This window comes from Ictalurus furcatus, chromosome 28, assembly GCF_023375685.1.
Source record: "Ictalurus furcatus strain D&B chromosome 28, Billie_1.0, whole genome shotgun sequence".
In the NCBI taxonomy this organism is placed as follows: Eukaryota; Metazoa; Chordata; class Actinopteri; order Siluriformes; family Ictaluridae; genus Ictalurus; species Ictalurus furcatus.
The window spans coordinates 8343348-8359218 of NC_071282.1; the positions used below are offsets into that span (position 1 = coordinate 8343348).

The 15871-nt window shown below is 38.5% G+C and overlaps 1 protein-coding gene across 6 annotated transcripts in view; it reads right to left on the reverse strand.

Annotated features, from left to right (window-relative positions):
- fer (fer (fps/fes related) tyrosine kinase) overlaps positions 1-15871 on the reverse strand; it is a 111321-nt gene that overhangs the window by 81338 nt on the left and 14112 nt on the right. For 2 of the 6 annotated variants that reach the window (XM_053618224.1, XM_053618225.1), the window contains exons 2-4: positions 10893-11164; positions 9645-9818; positions 2147-2246 (exon numbers count right to left, since the gene is read on the reverse strand). In XM_053618224.1, coding sequence (XP_053474199.1) covers positions 2147-2246; positions 9645-9818; positions 10893-11102 — 484 coding nt within the window. In that variant the 5' untranslated portion in view covers positions 11103-11164. The other 4 variants (XM_053618229.1, XM_053618227.1, XM_053618228.1 and 1 more) reach the window with 4 other exon arrangements.

Below are 15871 nucleotides of genomic sequence, written 5' to 3' on the forward strand. Positions count from 1 at the left end.
GTGCATCAAAACAAGGACTAATAGATTTAAGAATAGTTTTTTCCCAAAAGCTATTACCATTCTAAACACATACATGTACTGAGTTCACAGCATATGTATATAGTGTCTCAAAACTGTGCATTTCATAGTACCTCCCCCATCCGCCCCAATATCTTGTTTATTTATCTTGTTTATTCTTCTTGTTTATTTAATGTACATGTTGGCACGGAACAAAAAAGGAGTGGCTCTTAATTTCATTGTACATGTGTATAGTGACAATAAAAGGCATTCATTCATTCATTCATTCATTCATTTAAAAATAATTTCTCAAAAAATAATGGGCTGTCATTGTTTGGACCATAAACATTTATAAGATTTAGCTTTTGTGTCAAAATACTCCTCTGAACAATAATATATCTTCCAGAAGGGTCCTGAATGGTTTTTGTAACTATAAATGGCAATGATCTATGAATGAGGATAACTATGCCCCTTGCATGACTATTAAAGGTTGCATGAAATACTTGGCCTGGCCATCTTTTACCCAAGTAATGCATATCTGATGCAAATAAGTCTGATTCTTGTAGAAAAAATATTTTAGATTTGAGATCTTTTATCCTATTCAATACTTTTCTTCTCATCCAATTTTCTCATTCACGAACATTCCAACTTATAATTTTAATATCCAGACTGTTTGTTAATTTATGGAGAAAACAAAACTATCAAAGCATACTTTGAAATATGAGTGGAAGAAAGAAGGGAAAAAAGAAAAGAGAACAAAGAAAGAGAAAAAAAGAAAGAAAAAAACAAAAGAGAGAAAGAAATGCAAGTGTAAGCAAACCCCCCTCCCTACAGACACGTACACACTCGGACCATCGAACTATTTGACTTTTAACCTCGGCACTTCTACATCGAACGTGGGAATACTGTAGAACTTTAGCTTCTTGCGGCGTTGAGAAGAGATGGATCTTGCCATTGTATAGCACTCGAAGCGTGCAAGGGTTATGCTGAATTGCAGGGAAAGCGTTGAGATCAACAAACAATTTCATGACTAGATTAAATCCCCATCAAATCCGTACCACCTCTGCAGAGAGATCCTGCGCAAAGGATATCTTGACCCCGTCTTGCGTGATGTCTCGCGCCTTGATTCACGGTAAACAAATTCCTTCTCCTGAAACTTTAAGAAGCGGATGAGTATTGCTCTGTTTCAGTTGGGCTTCCCAGATGCTAGTGTACGATGAACCCATTCTAAGGTGAATGATATGTCTGCACTCAGCCCCAGCCATTGTGCCAACATATCGCTTATAAATTCGAGAAGAGTTTTCTAGCCCTCTGCGCACTCTCGTATACCACAGAGCCGGAGGTTCTTCCTCCTGCCCCGGTTCTCCAAGTCATCAGTCTTTGATTCGAGGTAAGCAATTCATTTGCTGGCTGAGCCCGGTGCGGCTTCTGTTTTTTCAAGCGTCCTTTCTGTAACGTGTATGCAGCCTTCAGCCTCCTCAATACATGTTGCGTTAGACGAAACATCTTGTTATACATCTGACACTTTCCAACGCAGCCATTGAGTTTACAATATCAGTCAGACGGGTATCAGTCTGCTCGAAATAATTTCAATTTGTTTAAAACTTCAGCTAAGCTGATCATGTGGTTAGGTTCCACTGCACTCAGTGTACTCTGTGAAGTTGTTTTTACACTGGTCTTGCGTGCTCGAGTAAAGATGTCACACTGTTTATTTGCAGAAGTTTTTGACATATCAACGCCGATGCTTTACTCAAAGATTGGCCGTATATGTAAGGGATTTTTATATTAAAGTGTGCACGGTTTCTCGGCGCTTCCCCGGCAAGCTGCCATCCAGGTGATCCCCCACCCCGGCAAGCTGCCATCCAGATGACCCCCCCCCCCCGCCCAAACATCTGGGATGTTAAAACAGATATTGTTTGAAAGCTTCAAACTGGTAGACAAACTGTGATGTCTAAACAAGGTCTTGTTACCTTTGAGAATTACCTAATGACAGAGACTAACACAAACATAATATTTAAATGTACTATTTCCACACGATGGTGGCACTGGGGAAAAGGCTTTTTTGAGTCAATGAAATTAGAAATGAAGATACAATAAAGCACTAAGGCTCAAATGAAATATCTTACAGTGATGAACATAGAGTTCCTACCTTTTATAATTGCCTCCTTGTACTTCTCTTTGGCACTATGAGCATCTTTAGTTAATTGTCTGTATGTACCCTTCAGCTTTTCAATGTCCGCTTTTGTAACCTGGAAACAATAAAAGCATGCGGCTAGATCTTAGTATTCCATTATCACCTGCTTCATAGGCTTGAAAGAGTATCATACAGTCATGTGAAAAAATAAGCACACCCCATGAAAATCGTTGGCTTTTTTGAGATATTTGGACAAGCAAACATTTTATCATCTTTGAAACAATGCCTATTAATAAAGTTGATATACTTGAACAAAACCACAAGGACAATTAGCCTTTTCAATAACTTATTCAACAGAAATATCAAGAGATGTGATATTATTCTGTGGGAAAAGTAAGTACACCTTTGGCCACAGAAAATATTATTGCCCCTTTAGCAGAAATAACGTCTTGTTGGCATTTTGCATAACTGTCCACCAGTCTGTGACATCAACTTGCTGGAATTTTTGACCACTCTTCCAAGCAATATTCTTTCAGCTGCAAGATGTTCGAGGGTTATCTTGAATGTACGGCCCATTTTAAATCCAACATTTCAATGGGATTCAAATCCGGGCTTTGACGAGGCCATTCCACAATCCTCCATTTCTTTTTTTTTTTAATCATTCCTTGGAGGATTTGCTTGTGTGCTTAGGACCATTATCCTGGTGAAAGGTCCACTTTTGGTTCAACTTCAACTTTTGGAAAGATGGCCTCACATTATCTTCAAGCACTCTTTGATATGATGTAAAATTCATAGATGAATCAATGAATGCAAGCTGTCCAGTCCATGAGGCAGCAAAGCAACCCCAAACCATAACATTTCCACCACCGTGCTTCACAGTTGGTATGAGGTGCTTCTCCTGAAACACTGTATTTGGTCTGTGCCAAACACGTCTGCTGTTACTGTGGCCAAACAACTATCTTTGATTCGTCTGTCCAGACCACATTATTAAAAAAGGCCTGGTCTTTTCCTATATGCTCATTGGCAAACTATAATCTTGCAAAGGATTTTTCCTGGCAAGCTTCCCATGCAGGTCAATTTTGTACAATCTTTTTTTTTTTGCAATCTCTCCTGTTTTAATACAAACACATTTTATTACAAATTATATTCAGCAACAACATGAGTGAAAATATCATGTATGTATTGTCATTCACAGGGTAACTGTATGAAATGTATTAAAAAAAAAAAGAAAAAAAAAGGGATTTTTTTTTTTTTTTAATAAATAAATTTCTTATTGACTGCTACACACCTCACGGCCCGAGCGAGACAGGTCCTATGAGGAGTAGGTCACTAAAAGACGATGCCAGGCCCAGGGCACGCCCATCATCTCCACCCCCACCCCATCTCGGGCAAGCCACCATCTGCACGTTACACTAACCCTATTCTTTTGTGTTTTTCTTTTCCTCTTTTTCCCTTTGAAGTTTATATGTCAGTACTCAACTAATGTAATACATTAAAATAAGCAAGTCGTGCAATATGGAATTGGTCCAAGCAAGGCAAAAGTTCGGGGGGGGGGGGGGGGGGCATCCAGGGCCCCCTCCACAGAATCTCACAAAAAAATTAAAAAAAATAATAAAAGTAACCCACCCCCAGTACCCTAGGGGTCCATCCCACTGCAGCCCATCAGAGATACAAGGCCAGGCCAAAAGATTTGCTTAATGTGCCTTAACTTACATATTTTACAAAAGGAAAAGAAAGGAAAAATATATATATAAATAATAATACTTTTATAATAAAAAATTAAAATTAGGGTGATCGGCTAATAATAATAATAATAATGATCATAACAATGATAGGCAAGCATATTCCAAACTAGCGTGGAGTTCTTCGTGTATGGATGTTAGTAAGTCGAGTTTTTTATTAATACTTGCCAGGAGACTGACCTCTGTTTCGGTGGTTGTAGATCCTCTGTGTCGGTGGATGAGTCGTTCTTTTTCTTCGTTCTTTTGATTGGATTTTTTGTGGTGTGTCAGCTTTGGAGTTCATGTTGTGCTGTTGGTAGTAGTAGTGCTCGATAAATGCTTCCAAATCCGTTAGGTCCTAAAGTAGTTGTTACGTAGTTTGGTTATAGATTTACTTGTTTTTTTTTTACCCTCTTTTATTTATTTATTTCTCAATTTTTTTTGATCATAAAATTTTTATTGGAAATTTGCATTTTACACATTATAACACCACACCCAACAACCCCAACAAAACAACCACAGCCAAAACCAAAAGAAAGGGGGAAACAAAAGACAATAACAAACAAACATTCAAAGAAAAACACAAAAAAAAAGAAAAAAAAAGGGAAGATGATTAGTGTTTACCGTCTACCTCTCCTCAATCCACCTCCAGGGTGGAGGTGGATTCACTGAAGTAGGTAATAAATTGTTGCCATTTTCCCAAAAATGAGTCACCCCTGCCTCTTATGTTGTACTTGATTTTTTCAAGTTTTAAAAAGAACATTAAGTCTTTAAGCCAGATATAGAGGGGGGTTGTGGAGAGGTCCAAGACAACAATATTCTGCGCCGAGCAAGTAACGATGCAAAGGCCACAACACTAGCTTGTTTATGGTTCAGAAGCTGACGCTGAGATGAAACACCAAAGATGGCAATTAAAGGACAGACATCCAATTTGATTTTAAGAACATCAGACATAGTTTCGAAGAAAGAGTTCCAAAAGTTCTGCAGTTTGGGACAGAGTGCAAACATATGACTCGGGTTACAGGGTGAAAGTTTGCATTTTTCACATGTCAGGAACATTGGGATATATTTTAGAAAGTTTACTCCTAGAGAGGTGAGCTCTGTGGACCACTTTAAATTGTATGAAACTAAGTCTAGCACAGGATGTGGTGGTATGTATATTATCTAACACTCTGCCCCAGTAATCATCCTCAAGCTCCAGGCCTAATTCTTCTTCCCAAGCACTAATGGTTTTGATATTGTAAAAATCGTCTTGTGACCAGATCGTTGCATATATCTGTGAGGTAATGCCACCTTTATGAGGATTCAGCTTGAACACCTCTTCCCATGCAGACTTTGGCGGTAACTAGGGAAAACCAGCAAATAGGGAGGATACACAATGCCTAATTTGAAAGAAACGGAATAGGTGAGACGGAGGCAGACTGAATGATGAGGACAACTCAGAAAAGTTTGCAAACACATTCTCAAATCCTCAAAGATCCTCAAAGCATTTCAGACCTTCTTTTCCCACAAAGAGAATGTGGAATCTGTAAAGGAGGGGGGAAAGAGGTGGTTATTACATATTGGTGCCATGGTTGAGGCCAAGATAGATTTAAAATGACGGCGAAACTGATAGAAAATTTTTAGAGAAGTACATACTATTGGATTATCCGTGTGTTGTGAACGGGCTATAGGAAGGGAGGAAAACACCATAGCAGGGAGGGAGGTTGAAATACGAGACTTTGCTTCTAAGTGGCACCATGGAAGAGAGGGGGCCTTCACCCAGAGCACCAGTTTCTGAATATTAGCTGCCCAATAATAATACATGAAATTGGGCAATGAGAGGCCACCACTTAGTCGACTCTTTTGAAGTGAATATTTGGAAACCCTGGGAGTTTTTGCTGCCCATATGAAAGAGGAGATTAATTGGTCTATGTTCTTGTAGAAAGATTTGGGTAAAAACAAAGGGATGGATTGAAAAAGGTAGAGGAATTTTGGAAGAATGTTCATTTTTACCGTGTTTATTCTGCCAAGAGGGGATAATGGTAGAGCTGCCCATCTTTGAAAGGCTGAATTCATGTATGAAATTAAGGGTGTAAAATTCGCCGCCATTAATGCAGAATAGGAACGGGTGACATTAACTCCGAGATATTTGAATTTTGAATCCTCCAAATGAAAAGGTATTTCAGTCTGTTTTATCTTTTGGCCAGATTGGTTTATGGGTAAGCATTCACTCTTTTGTAGGTTCAGTTTATACCCTGAAAATTTCCCAAAGTCATTTAATACACGTATTATCTCTGGAATAGATGCAATTGGATCTGTAACATAAAGTAGTAAGTTGTCAGCATACAGGGCTAGTTTATGTTCAATTCCTTTGCGAATTATACCCTGAAATACAGGAAGAGTTCTAAGCGTTATCGAGAGAGGCGCAATCGCTATGGCAAAAAGTAAGGGAGACAGAGGACATCCCTGGTGCGTACCCTGTGACAAAGTAAAATAGTCAGATTTAGCATCGTTGGTATATATGGAAGCTTGCGGTTCCACATATAATAAACGGATCCATGATATCAGTCCATCCCCAAAGCCGAACCTCTTTAGCACTATAAAAAGATATTCCCATTCTATCCTATCAAACCCCTTTTCTGCGTCCGAAGAGATGACCTCTTCAGAGAAGTCGCTGTTTTGTTTTGAATACAAAATACTAAGTAGAGTACGAATATTAGAAAAGGAATGCCGTCCTTTTATAAATCCGGTTTGCTCCTCTGAAATAATGCTAGGAAGAATACCCTCTAACCGAGAGGCCAAAAGTTTGGCTAAAATCTTGACATCAGCATTGAGGAGGCTAATAGGTCTGTACGAATTACATAATGTTGGGTGCTTCCCATCTTTGAGCAATAGAGTTATAGATGCTTGTCTCAATGTTTGTGGCAACGTACCTAGTTCTAAGGATTCCTTGAATACAGCCAGAAGTAATGGGGCCAATGCAACATGAAATTTCTTATAAAATTCAGAAGGAAACCTGTCCGGGCCAGGTGATTTCTTAGATTGCAATGAATTGATTGAGTTAATGATCTCATCTAAGGTGATGGGGCTGTCAAGTTCAGATGCCAATAAAGGGTCAACTCTGGGAAAATCAATATTTCTAAGAAAGTGGTCCATGTTACCTGAATTGTCAGGAGCCCGAGCTGTGTATAAAGAGGAGTAAAAACTTTTAAAAGTTTAATTCATTTCTACAGGATTAATGGACCACTGGACTGCATAATCTGAGTAATAGAGCGCGAAGCCGCTCGGCTACGCAGTTGGTGAGCCAACAACCGACCGACCTTATCTCCATATTCATAATAATTGCCACACGTATGTAACAACAGCCTCTCCGCCTCACCTGTCGATAACAAATCAAACATCACCTGCAAATTAAGCCTTTGTTTATGCAGCTCAGGGGTCAGGTTGAGAGCATATTGGTCGTCAATAGCTCAAAGTTTATCAGATAACTCTTTTTTTTTCTTATTCTTGCGTTACTTATTGGCATGAGCAGAATAAGAGATTATCTGTCCCCTTAAGAAGGCCTTTAGAGTTTCCCAAAGTAAAGAGTAATTGATTGAATCAGTTTGATTAGTAAGAAGAAAATCATCTATCCAAGAAGAAATATACTTGCAAATTGCTGAATCGGAAAAAAGTAGAGAATTAAGCCTCCATGGTGGGCGAAAGGCGCAATGTGAAGGTAGAAGAATGTCAAGACTTAAGAGGAGCATGGTCTGAAATAACAATTGGTAGATATTCAGAGTTTACAACCCGAGAAATGAGAGAATTATTAATAAAAAGAATGTCAAGACTCTGGTAGATATTCAGAATTGTCAAGACTCTGATAGATATTCAGAGTTTACAACCCAAGAAATTAGAGAATTATTAATAAAAAAGTAATCAATGCAAGAAAAAGATTTATGTACGTGAGGAAAAAAAAAGAGAATATTTTCTCACTGTGGGGTTAAAATACCTCCACGGATCACAACCATTCTGAACCATAAACTCAGAGAATACCCTTGCCATTGCAGAGGGAGCCTTTGCAACAGCGCTAGATTTGTCCAAAACTGGGTCAATAACACAGTTTAAATCTCCCCCAAATATCAAGAGAATCTTTGACAACAAATTCTGAGCCAAATTTGGAGCATTATCAAAATTCGGGGCATATACATTCACCAAAACTACTGGTGTTTGTGAAATTTTCCCTTCCACAATCACATATGTACCATTTACATCAGAAATAACGTTATCAAAGGAAAAGGGCACAGTCTTACTTATCAGGATAGAAACTCCCCTGGACCTGGAATCAAAATTGGAGTGGAACATATGCAATGTCCAGCGAGCTTGGAGTCTGCGTTGATCCCTGAGACGGAGATGAGTTTCCTGAAGAAATGCAACGTCAGGTTTTTGTAGTTTTAAATGTGTCAAAATCTTGGATCTTTTAATGGGACCATTCAGCCCTTTCACATTCCAACTTAGGAATCTGAATGAGCTTCAGGTATTTTCCATCAATTTAGATTAGTATAGAATGGAGTACAGAGAGGTTGATATCAATTGGGGGGGGGGGGGGGTGTCAACGAAGAAAAATAAATAAATAAATAAATAAAATAATAATAAAATAAAATTAAAAAAGGGCAAAAGCAAAAAAAAAACAAAAAAAACCACACAACACCACAGCATCCCACCCCACCCTCCCCCACACACAACACCACCACATCCCACCTCTCCACGCCTCCCACCCCACCCTACTCTGAACACTTAACTTCTCTCCATTCCCAAACAATGGAGGCAGAGCCCTACAACACTGGAACATCCGGAACTTGTAAACCATACCTATTTTTGTTGTGTGAAGTCACTCCCGAGCATAAAGGTGCCACAATTACCATTTATTTCTCAATTAATAGCGGTAAATCCAGTCAGGCGTTACCAGCATGGCACCGCAATGATTGTTGTATTTTCACCTCTGGGTTTGCAGTCTTGCAATGCTCACAGGATCTCACTGTGCAATCTCTTTCTGATTGTAGAAGCATACACTTTGACACCAACAGTTGCAAGACTTACTAGCAGAGCCTGTGATGAAATTTTGGGGTTCTTGGAGACTTCTTTTTGCATCAGATGGTCTGCTCTTGGGCTGAATTTGCTGGGACGGCCAGACCTGGACATTTGAAATCTGTTCAATTTGTAGATTATTTTACTTACAGTGGAATGGTGTATTTCAAATAATTTGGAGATCTTTTTAAATCCCTTGTCAGACTCATAGGCATCCACAACTTTTTTCTGAAGGCCTTACAGAACTCTTTAGATCTTGGCATGATGACACCACACAATAGCAAAGGAAACGCCAGACACTAGATGTGAGAGGTTTAAATAAGACAGGTTCCACCTACACTCCCTAAGCAGGTTCTAATCACTGGCAGCGAATCTTGAACACCTGATTCTAATTTTATGGATTTGAAGGTGTGATAAATGTAGGGGTGTACTTACTTTTTCATGTGACTGATCTGTTTTTTGTTAAATCACTGTAAAATGTAAATTTTATGTCATTTAATAGAGTGTATCACATTTATTAATATGCACTGTTTCAAAGAGGGTCAACTGTTTGCTTGAGCAAATATGTAAAAAAAAATATAAATAAATAAATAAATAAATAAATAAATAAATAAATTCCATGGGATGTCCTTACTTTTTCACATGACTGTACATGGAAAAAACTGTTGATGAAATCAAAATATGGAATCATAATGCAGGGAAAAGTTTTTATTCCAAGAATTAGATAGTATATCTGCACTTGCCTTGTTCAGCTCAAACTCAATCTGCTGGTGTATACTCTGGTAGCTTCTCTTCACCTGCTGCTTGTCTTTGATCATCATGGTGAGGCGGTGCAGTGGGCCAGAATTCAGCTCCTCGGCATGAGACTTCATGATTTTACTAAGCTGTTCTGTCTGCTGCACCATCTGAGCCCATGACTTACAACAGCAGAGCATAGCAGCATCAGAATACCAGGGTCAGTTCTAACACCTTACATTATTCATTGTCATAGGAGCAATCATATTTATAGAGGGTATGCACTGACGTCACTTTCCCGCCGAAACATGCCCCCCCCTTGGCCGGACTGAGTTGCAAAATGGCTGGTTTTATTAGGGGAAGCTGAGAAAATGCTAGAATAACTAACAATTATAAATTAAAGGCAGTTGAACTTGACAATGACCCTTACAACTTGCCCAAGAACCTGTGGTCCATGGACATTGGCATGTGGTTAGAAATCGGTTTTCGCGACATTTTTATGTACCTGAAGCCTGAAGGCATATAAAAGCCTTGATGCTTGGTCCTACTTCAATGTGGGATTTGTTGGAGAAATTAAAGTGACAAGAACACCAGAAACATTCTGGTTGTATGTACAAATATTTTTTATCTTATTATATAATTTTATCTGGTAAACCGTAAGCTAGCTAGTCCTAGTTTGTTTGTAGCTAACACTGCTTCCACTTACTAACGTTACATATTTGTAAAGGTAAAACACAGTCAGAGAATGAATGAGCCCCCATTATTCATCAATGGAAACAGGGAGCGTTTAAAAAGAAAGATGTAGCAAATTATTCATCATTTGCCAACATGAATACCACATGCCAAAAGAACTTACACTGCACGACTTAGTAAAAATGGACTGAATGGTTTTTTGGCACTCTGTAAAAAGATAGCTCCAAATTCTTGTTGAATCTGTTCGCACAGTCGATCTCACAACAGCTTTTTACCATTTTAGATGCGTTTTTCTGTGTTTTTGTGGAATTCACGCTGTACACTAATGCTGCCGCTCAGTCTTTTTGCCACTCAGTGGGCGTGACCGCGGTGAGTTCCGGCTACCGTGACGTCACATGCAGTCTGAGCAAACAAAGACCAATTCTGCCAGACCATCTGCTTCTTCAACACATTGTATTACAACACCGTAATGGACTTGGACATAATTACTTATTTCTGCCAATAACACCCTCTACCAATAGTCCAAATAAAGTCAAGGTATCAAATTAGGCGGCACTATTCACCTTGGAGACCGTGCTGATGTACTGGATCTGCGTGGAGTTGTCTTGCTTGTCCACCTGCTGGCTAATGTTGAGGAGGAGTGCTGCATACTCCTTGTCACTCTTAACACGAAGTGTCATGAAGCGCTTCACTGTTTCCAGTAGCTTCAGCTCCCAGTCCTGCAGTTTGATTAGGCCCTCATGGGAATTTCTCAAGTCCTGACCGAACCCCATCTCACCAGGAACAGTTATCTCTCACTCTCTAGGAGGCTGCCTTCAAGTCTGCATTTCTTGTACTATAAAGTTGAGAGGGAGCAATAAATGAAAGCCAAGCAATAAATTTAAGTAAATTACCATACTGTCAAATTAGTTATAGTTATACTTACTGTTATTTTTAGACTAGATTTAGCTGATTTTAGTAAACTAAAACTGAATAGTTTCACTCAATTGAAAAAGATTTCTGTATTTCCCTCCCTCAATAAGATATTTTTAAATTTCCAAAACACAAATTTCCTAAATTTTAATGACTTCTTAAATAAAACACCAAGTGGCTTTACAAATATACACTGCCCTTATGGGCTTTTTCCTTCATTGTATTATGCTTTTGTTGTGCTGTATAAAAAAGAAAGAGCTGCTTGTAATTAAGTAATGGTCAGACTGGATTTTGTCTCAGTATTTATGCCTCCCCCACTAGTCAAGCTCTTGTTTCCTATTGTTGCTTGGCCCCTGCATTTTCTCTAAAAATCACATGACAATATAACTGCCTGTAATTGCCTGATTTTGAATCACCGGTGAAGAAAATACAGTGCAAAACTTCTAGTGTAGAAGGTAGAAATAAGTAGTATTGGTTCATGCAAATTCATAGTATCACATTATCAGTTAGTCTACCAAAAAGTCTGTCTGGATCTGAGTGGGAGAAATTAAATTAAGTCAACTGTATGCAAAATGTTGAAATGTGTTTTTGTCTATATACAAAACAATTATTTTGTATTTCTGTTTTGACAGACAGACCATAATAAAAGAGGAGGGTGGATTGTGCTGTGCATCACCATTTAATGTTTCTTCCAGAATGCAGACTAAAATTAAGGTACTTGTTTTTTTAATATAAAGAGTATTTTGTGTTCCTATTGGGGCATATATGTTTTATGCGTTTATTTTCATGTCAGTACCGAAATTATACACCTTTTTGTATTGACAAATGTCGGTATGACATTACATGTACCTTGGTACACTTGTGCTCAGATATGTTAATCAACAGTAAATATCTTTCATTTCAATGGTAGACAGTTTATTATTAGGTGTAACATCTCATACATCTCAACATCTCATCTCAAGCTCGTACATTCAGCTGGCTGTTTATGAATCAAAAATGTTTGCAGATTGCAGTCAAATACCAGTTCATCCAATGCTTAAGCTTTTATGGTTCTGTCCACTGACATTAGGGCTGTGACGATGGCAGATTTTTACCACCGCGGTGGTTAATGACCAAACCACCACGGTGAGCGGTGGGGGGATTAGGGGTGAAATTTATAAAGCGATATAAATATAATATAATAATATATATCATTTTATAGGATTAAATTTAATAAAAACCTAAATATAAAATATAAAAAAATTAAATGAGGTTTATTTTTGCAGTTCCGTCAGCGAAACAACTCAAATACAGCCTTGTTGTATCGTGTTGTTGCAATGATAAACAGCTTGAGGGCGCTGTGAGATATGGTATTGTGATTGACCAGCAAAGAAGAAGTCAATAATAAAGAGATGGAGTGAAACACATGTAGGTTTCTCTGTCGTAAGGCACAAATCCAAAATGTTCCCAAATCGCTGATGTAACATTTGGTTTCACAACAAGATCCATCGCAGCGGCAGAACCCAATGTGAAATTGCAGAATTCACCTGACTGGATTTTGCCGCACTCAAACAAACCCACGCCAAACTAACAGACAACACCATATAAGATTTTGATTATGATTATGTAATTTGTATGTTAATATAAAATCTCCCGCTATATGGTAACTATAAATACAAATTAATATTGCAACTGTTATTATTATTACACTTGTATACAAAACGTTGTACTTGTCATAGTGCCCACTCAAGCCGAATCATTAACGTGGTGACTTTACCGCACTCCGCCACCGCGGTGTAAACTACCACCACGGTGGTACAGTTGTCATGGCGACCATCACAGCCCTGACTAACATACACATTTACAGCAGTTAGCAGAAAGATGCCCCTTATCCTGAGCAATTTACAGAAGTGCTTTGTAGAACCCCTGGCAAAAATTATGGAATCACCACACTTAGAGGATGTTCATCCAACGTTTTTTACTTCATAACAAATAAACAAAATCTCAGATATGACACAGAACTATTTTTGTTTAATAGCTGAACATTCTGGCTTTGTGAAACATACCACAGACTAAAAATTAGTAATCCTTCACATCTTAGGGAGTTTTTCCTTGCTACTGTCGCCACTCAGTGGCTTGCTCAGTTGGGATAAATTCGTACCTTTAATATCTGTATACCGTGTTGATATTTCTGTAAAGCTGCTTTGAGACAATGTCTATTGTAAAAAGCACTATACAAATTAAATTGAAAAAAAAATTGAACCACAAACAAATTAAATGAAATTATTTTCATTAATGGCATATTTTTTTTCCAGATCAAGTAGAGGAAAAAATTATGGGATCGCTTAAATTTTGAGAAAAAAATTATGGAATTACCTTGTAATTTACATTTCTAAAACAAAGACCAGCACAAGTCTAAAAATGCACATTAGTCTGCAGTTAAAAGAGAGTGCCTCAAGGCAAGGCATATTGCTTTGAGTTTTCAATCCTGATGCTTTGACATCTTCCTTTTATAACCCTCCCATTTTGTTTATACTTGGTCCAAATTTTAGACACTGCTACTGGGAACAACCATCTTTTGCAACACTCTGTGTTGGATTTCCTTGAAGGAGTTTTATGACACTTTCAATCCTTTTCAATAGACTATCTAGTTGGGGCCATGTTTCAATTCAAAAAGTCCAAGGTTAAGGTCTGTAAGCACTCGCTTTTAAATTTGCATTTTTAGACTTGTGCTGGTATTTGTTTTAGAAATGCAAATTTCATATTTGAAAATGGTGGTGATTCCATAATTTATAACTACACTTCCCACACACACACACGTTCACCTTCTTCGGAATTATAATCACACACACCTGTTGCCATAAAAGAAATGGTGATTCAATCATTTTTTTGTCTACTTGACCTGGAAAAGAATATGTCATTAATGAACCAATTTAATTTAATTTGTTTGAGGAATGTTTCACGAAGTCAGAATGTTCAGCTATTAAACAATTTTTTTTTTATGTCATATCTGTGATTTGTTTATTTGCTACAAAGCAAAAATAAAAAGCTGGGTGAACATCCTCCAAGTGTAGTGATTCTATCATTTTTGCCAGGGAATGTACTCTCTATCAAAACTCTTGGGCACAAGGACAGAGAAAACTCCTGATGCATGTCTTCCATGGGCACTGGTACGTTTTTGACTTTGTAAACAAGCACTAGTGTTTTAAATCTGATGTGGTCAGCTACAGGAAGCCAATTTAGGGAGCAGTGGTGTGGTCGGGAGGTTAAAAACAAATCTGGGGATGGATGGTGTGCAGAGGTAGGCCTGCAAGGAGTGAGTTGCAGCAGTCCAATCATAAACTGACAAGGGAGTGAGAACAAGTACCTGAGTGGCCTGTGTATAGAAATGGCTAGATCCTTCTGACATTGTAACGTGAGTCAGGTTAGCAATGTGAGAAAGATAGCTGGCTGTCCAGGACTATCCCAAGGATGTGTGTCATGACAGATGGTGAGATCTGAGAGTTGTCAAGGGAGCTCACTAGATCTTGACTCTAACTAGATCTTGACACTAGATCTAGATTTTTGGGAGGAAGCTCTAGGTATGTACAGCTGCTTACTCTAGCAGCTGAATCAAGCAAACAAGTGTGCTAACGTTAGCTAGCTACCTATTGAGCCACTGAAATGTCTTACCTGTTCAGCAGAAAAAAAAACATCTCTGCATCAGTATTCAATCCCTTCAGATCTCAGAGTTGTCGCCACCTCTCAAAACCCATGCCTATTTTAGCACAGGCCCTGTCACATTCCATTTTTGACTGCAGGCTCTCCTTGCAGTTCAAGGTTTCTTGGTTTTGACAACAGGTGATTCCCCAGATGTCAACAATGATTGCTATCCAGATTAAACACAGCCAGCTAGATGACAAGTTTAAATTCTAAGCAACTGTTTTAAGAACAAGCTACAAACACTCCACGATCCACAGCACTTACACACGTGATCTAGTATCCTGGTCTTCTTCTTTCTGTTTATGTACATGATGTAACCACGCAAAGACAAACGACATCGAACGGACCTTTCCTGCAAAATCTAACCTGACAGCTCAAATTATAAATCATTATTAAGTTTACTGTTGCAAACCTGGGTACGGTAAAGACACAGTATTGAAGTAGACAGATGTTTATGTACTTGCTCAATAATTGTTTTTTGTTCATTTTTTTACCAAAAACGTTCCGTATTGCAGTTTTAAATGTGTATAATAATTAATATGTACTTTGTTTTGTTTTTCCCTTAGAAAATACAGTGAAGGACACAGACCATGCTACAGGTGTGCAAGAAGCTGGTGGGTCACTTTTCTCACAGCTGGAAGACCAGATGTGCTCTTGAAAAAGCCCAGTAGAAACTCAATCTATCATCACATTCCCTCTTATCAGAATGCCAAACAAGATAGGGTTCCAGACAGATGATGATCAGCAGGACACTAGAGCAGCAGAAGGCTTTATCTCAGATCCTATCTGAGGACAAGAAGGTGCGGCATCTAATTCCAACCTGACAAGATATAGATGTCCCGGAATCTGTCAGCAAGTCACTGGGTCCACTGCTGAACTTCACAGATACACGCTCAGGAGAAGACTATGTTAATCTCCTATGTGAAGCCAGTTCTTCACCTCTTCAACA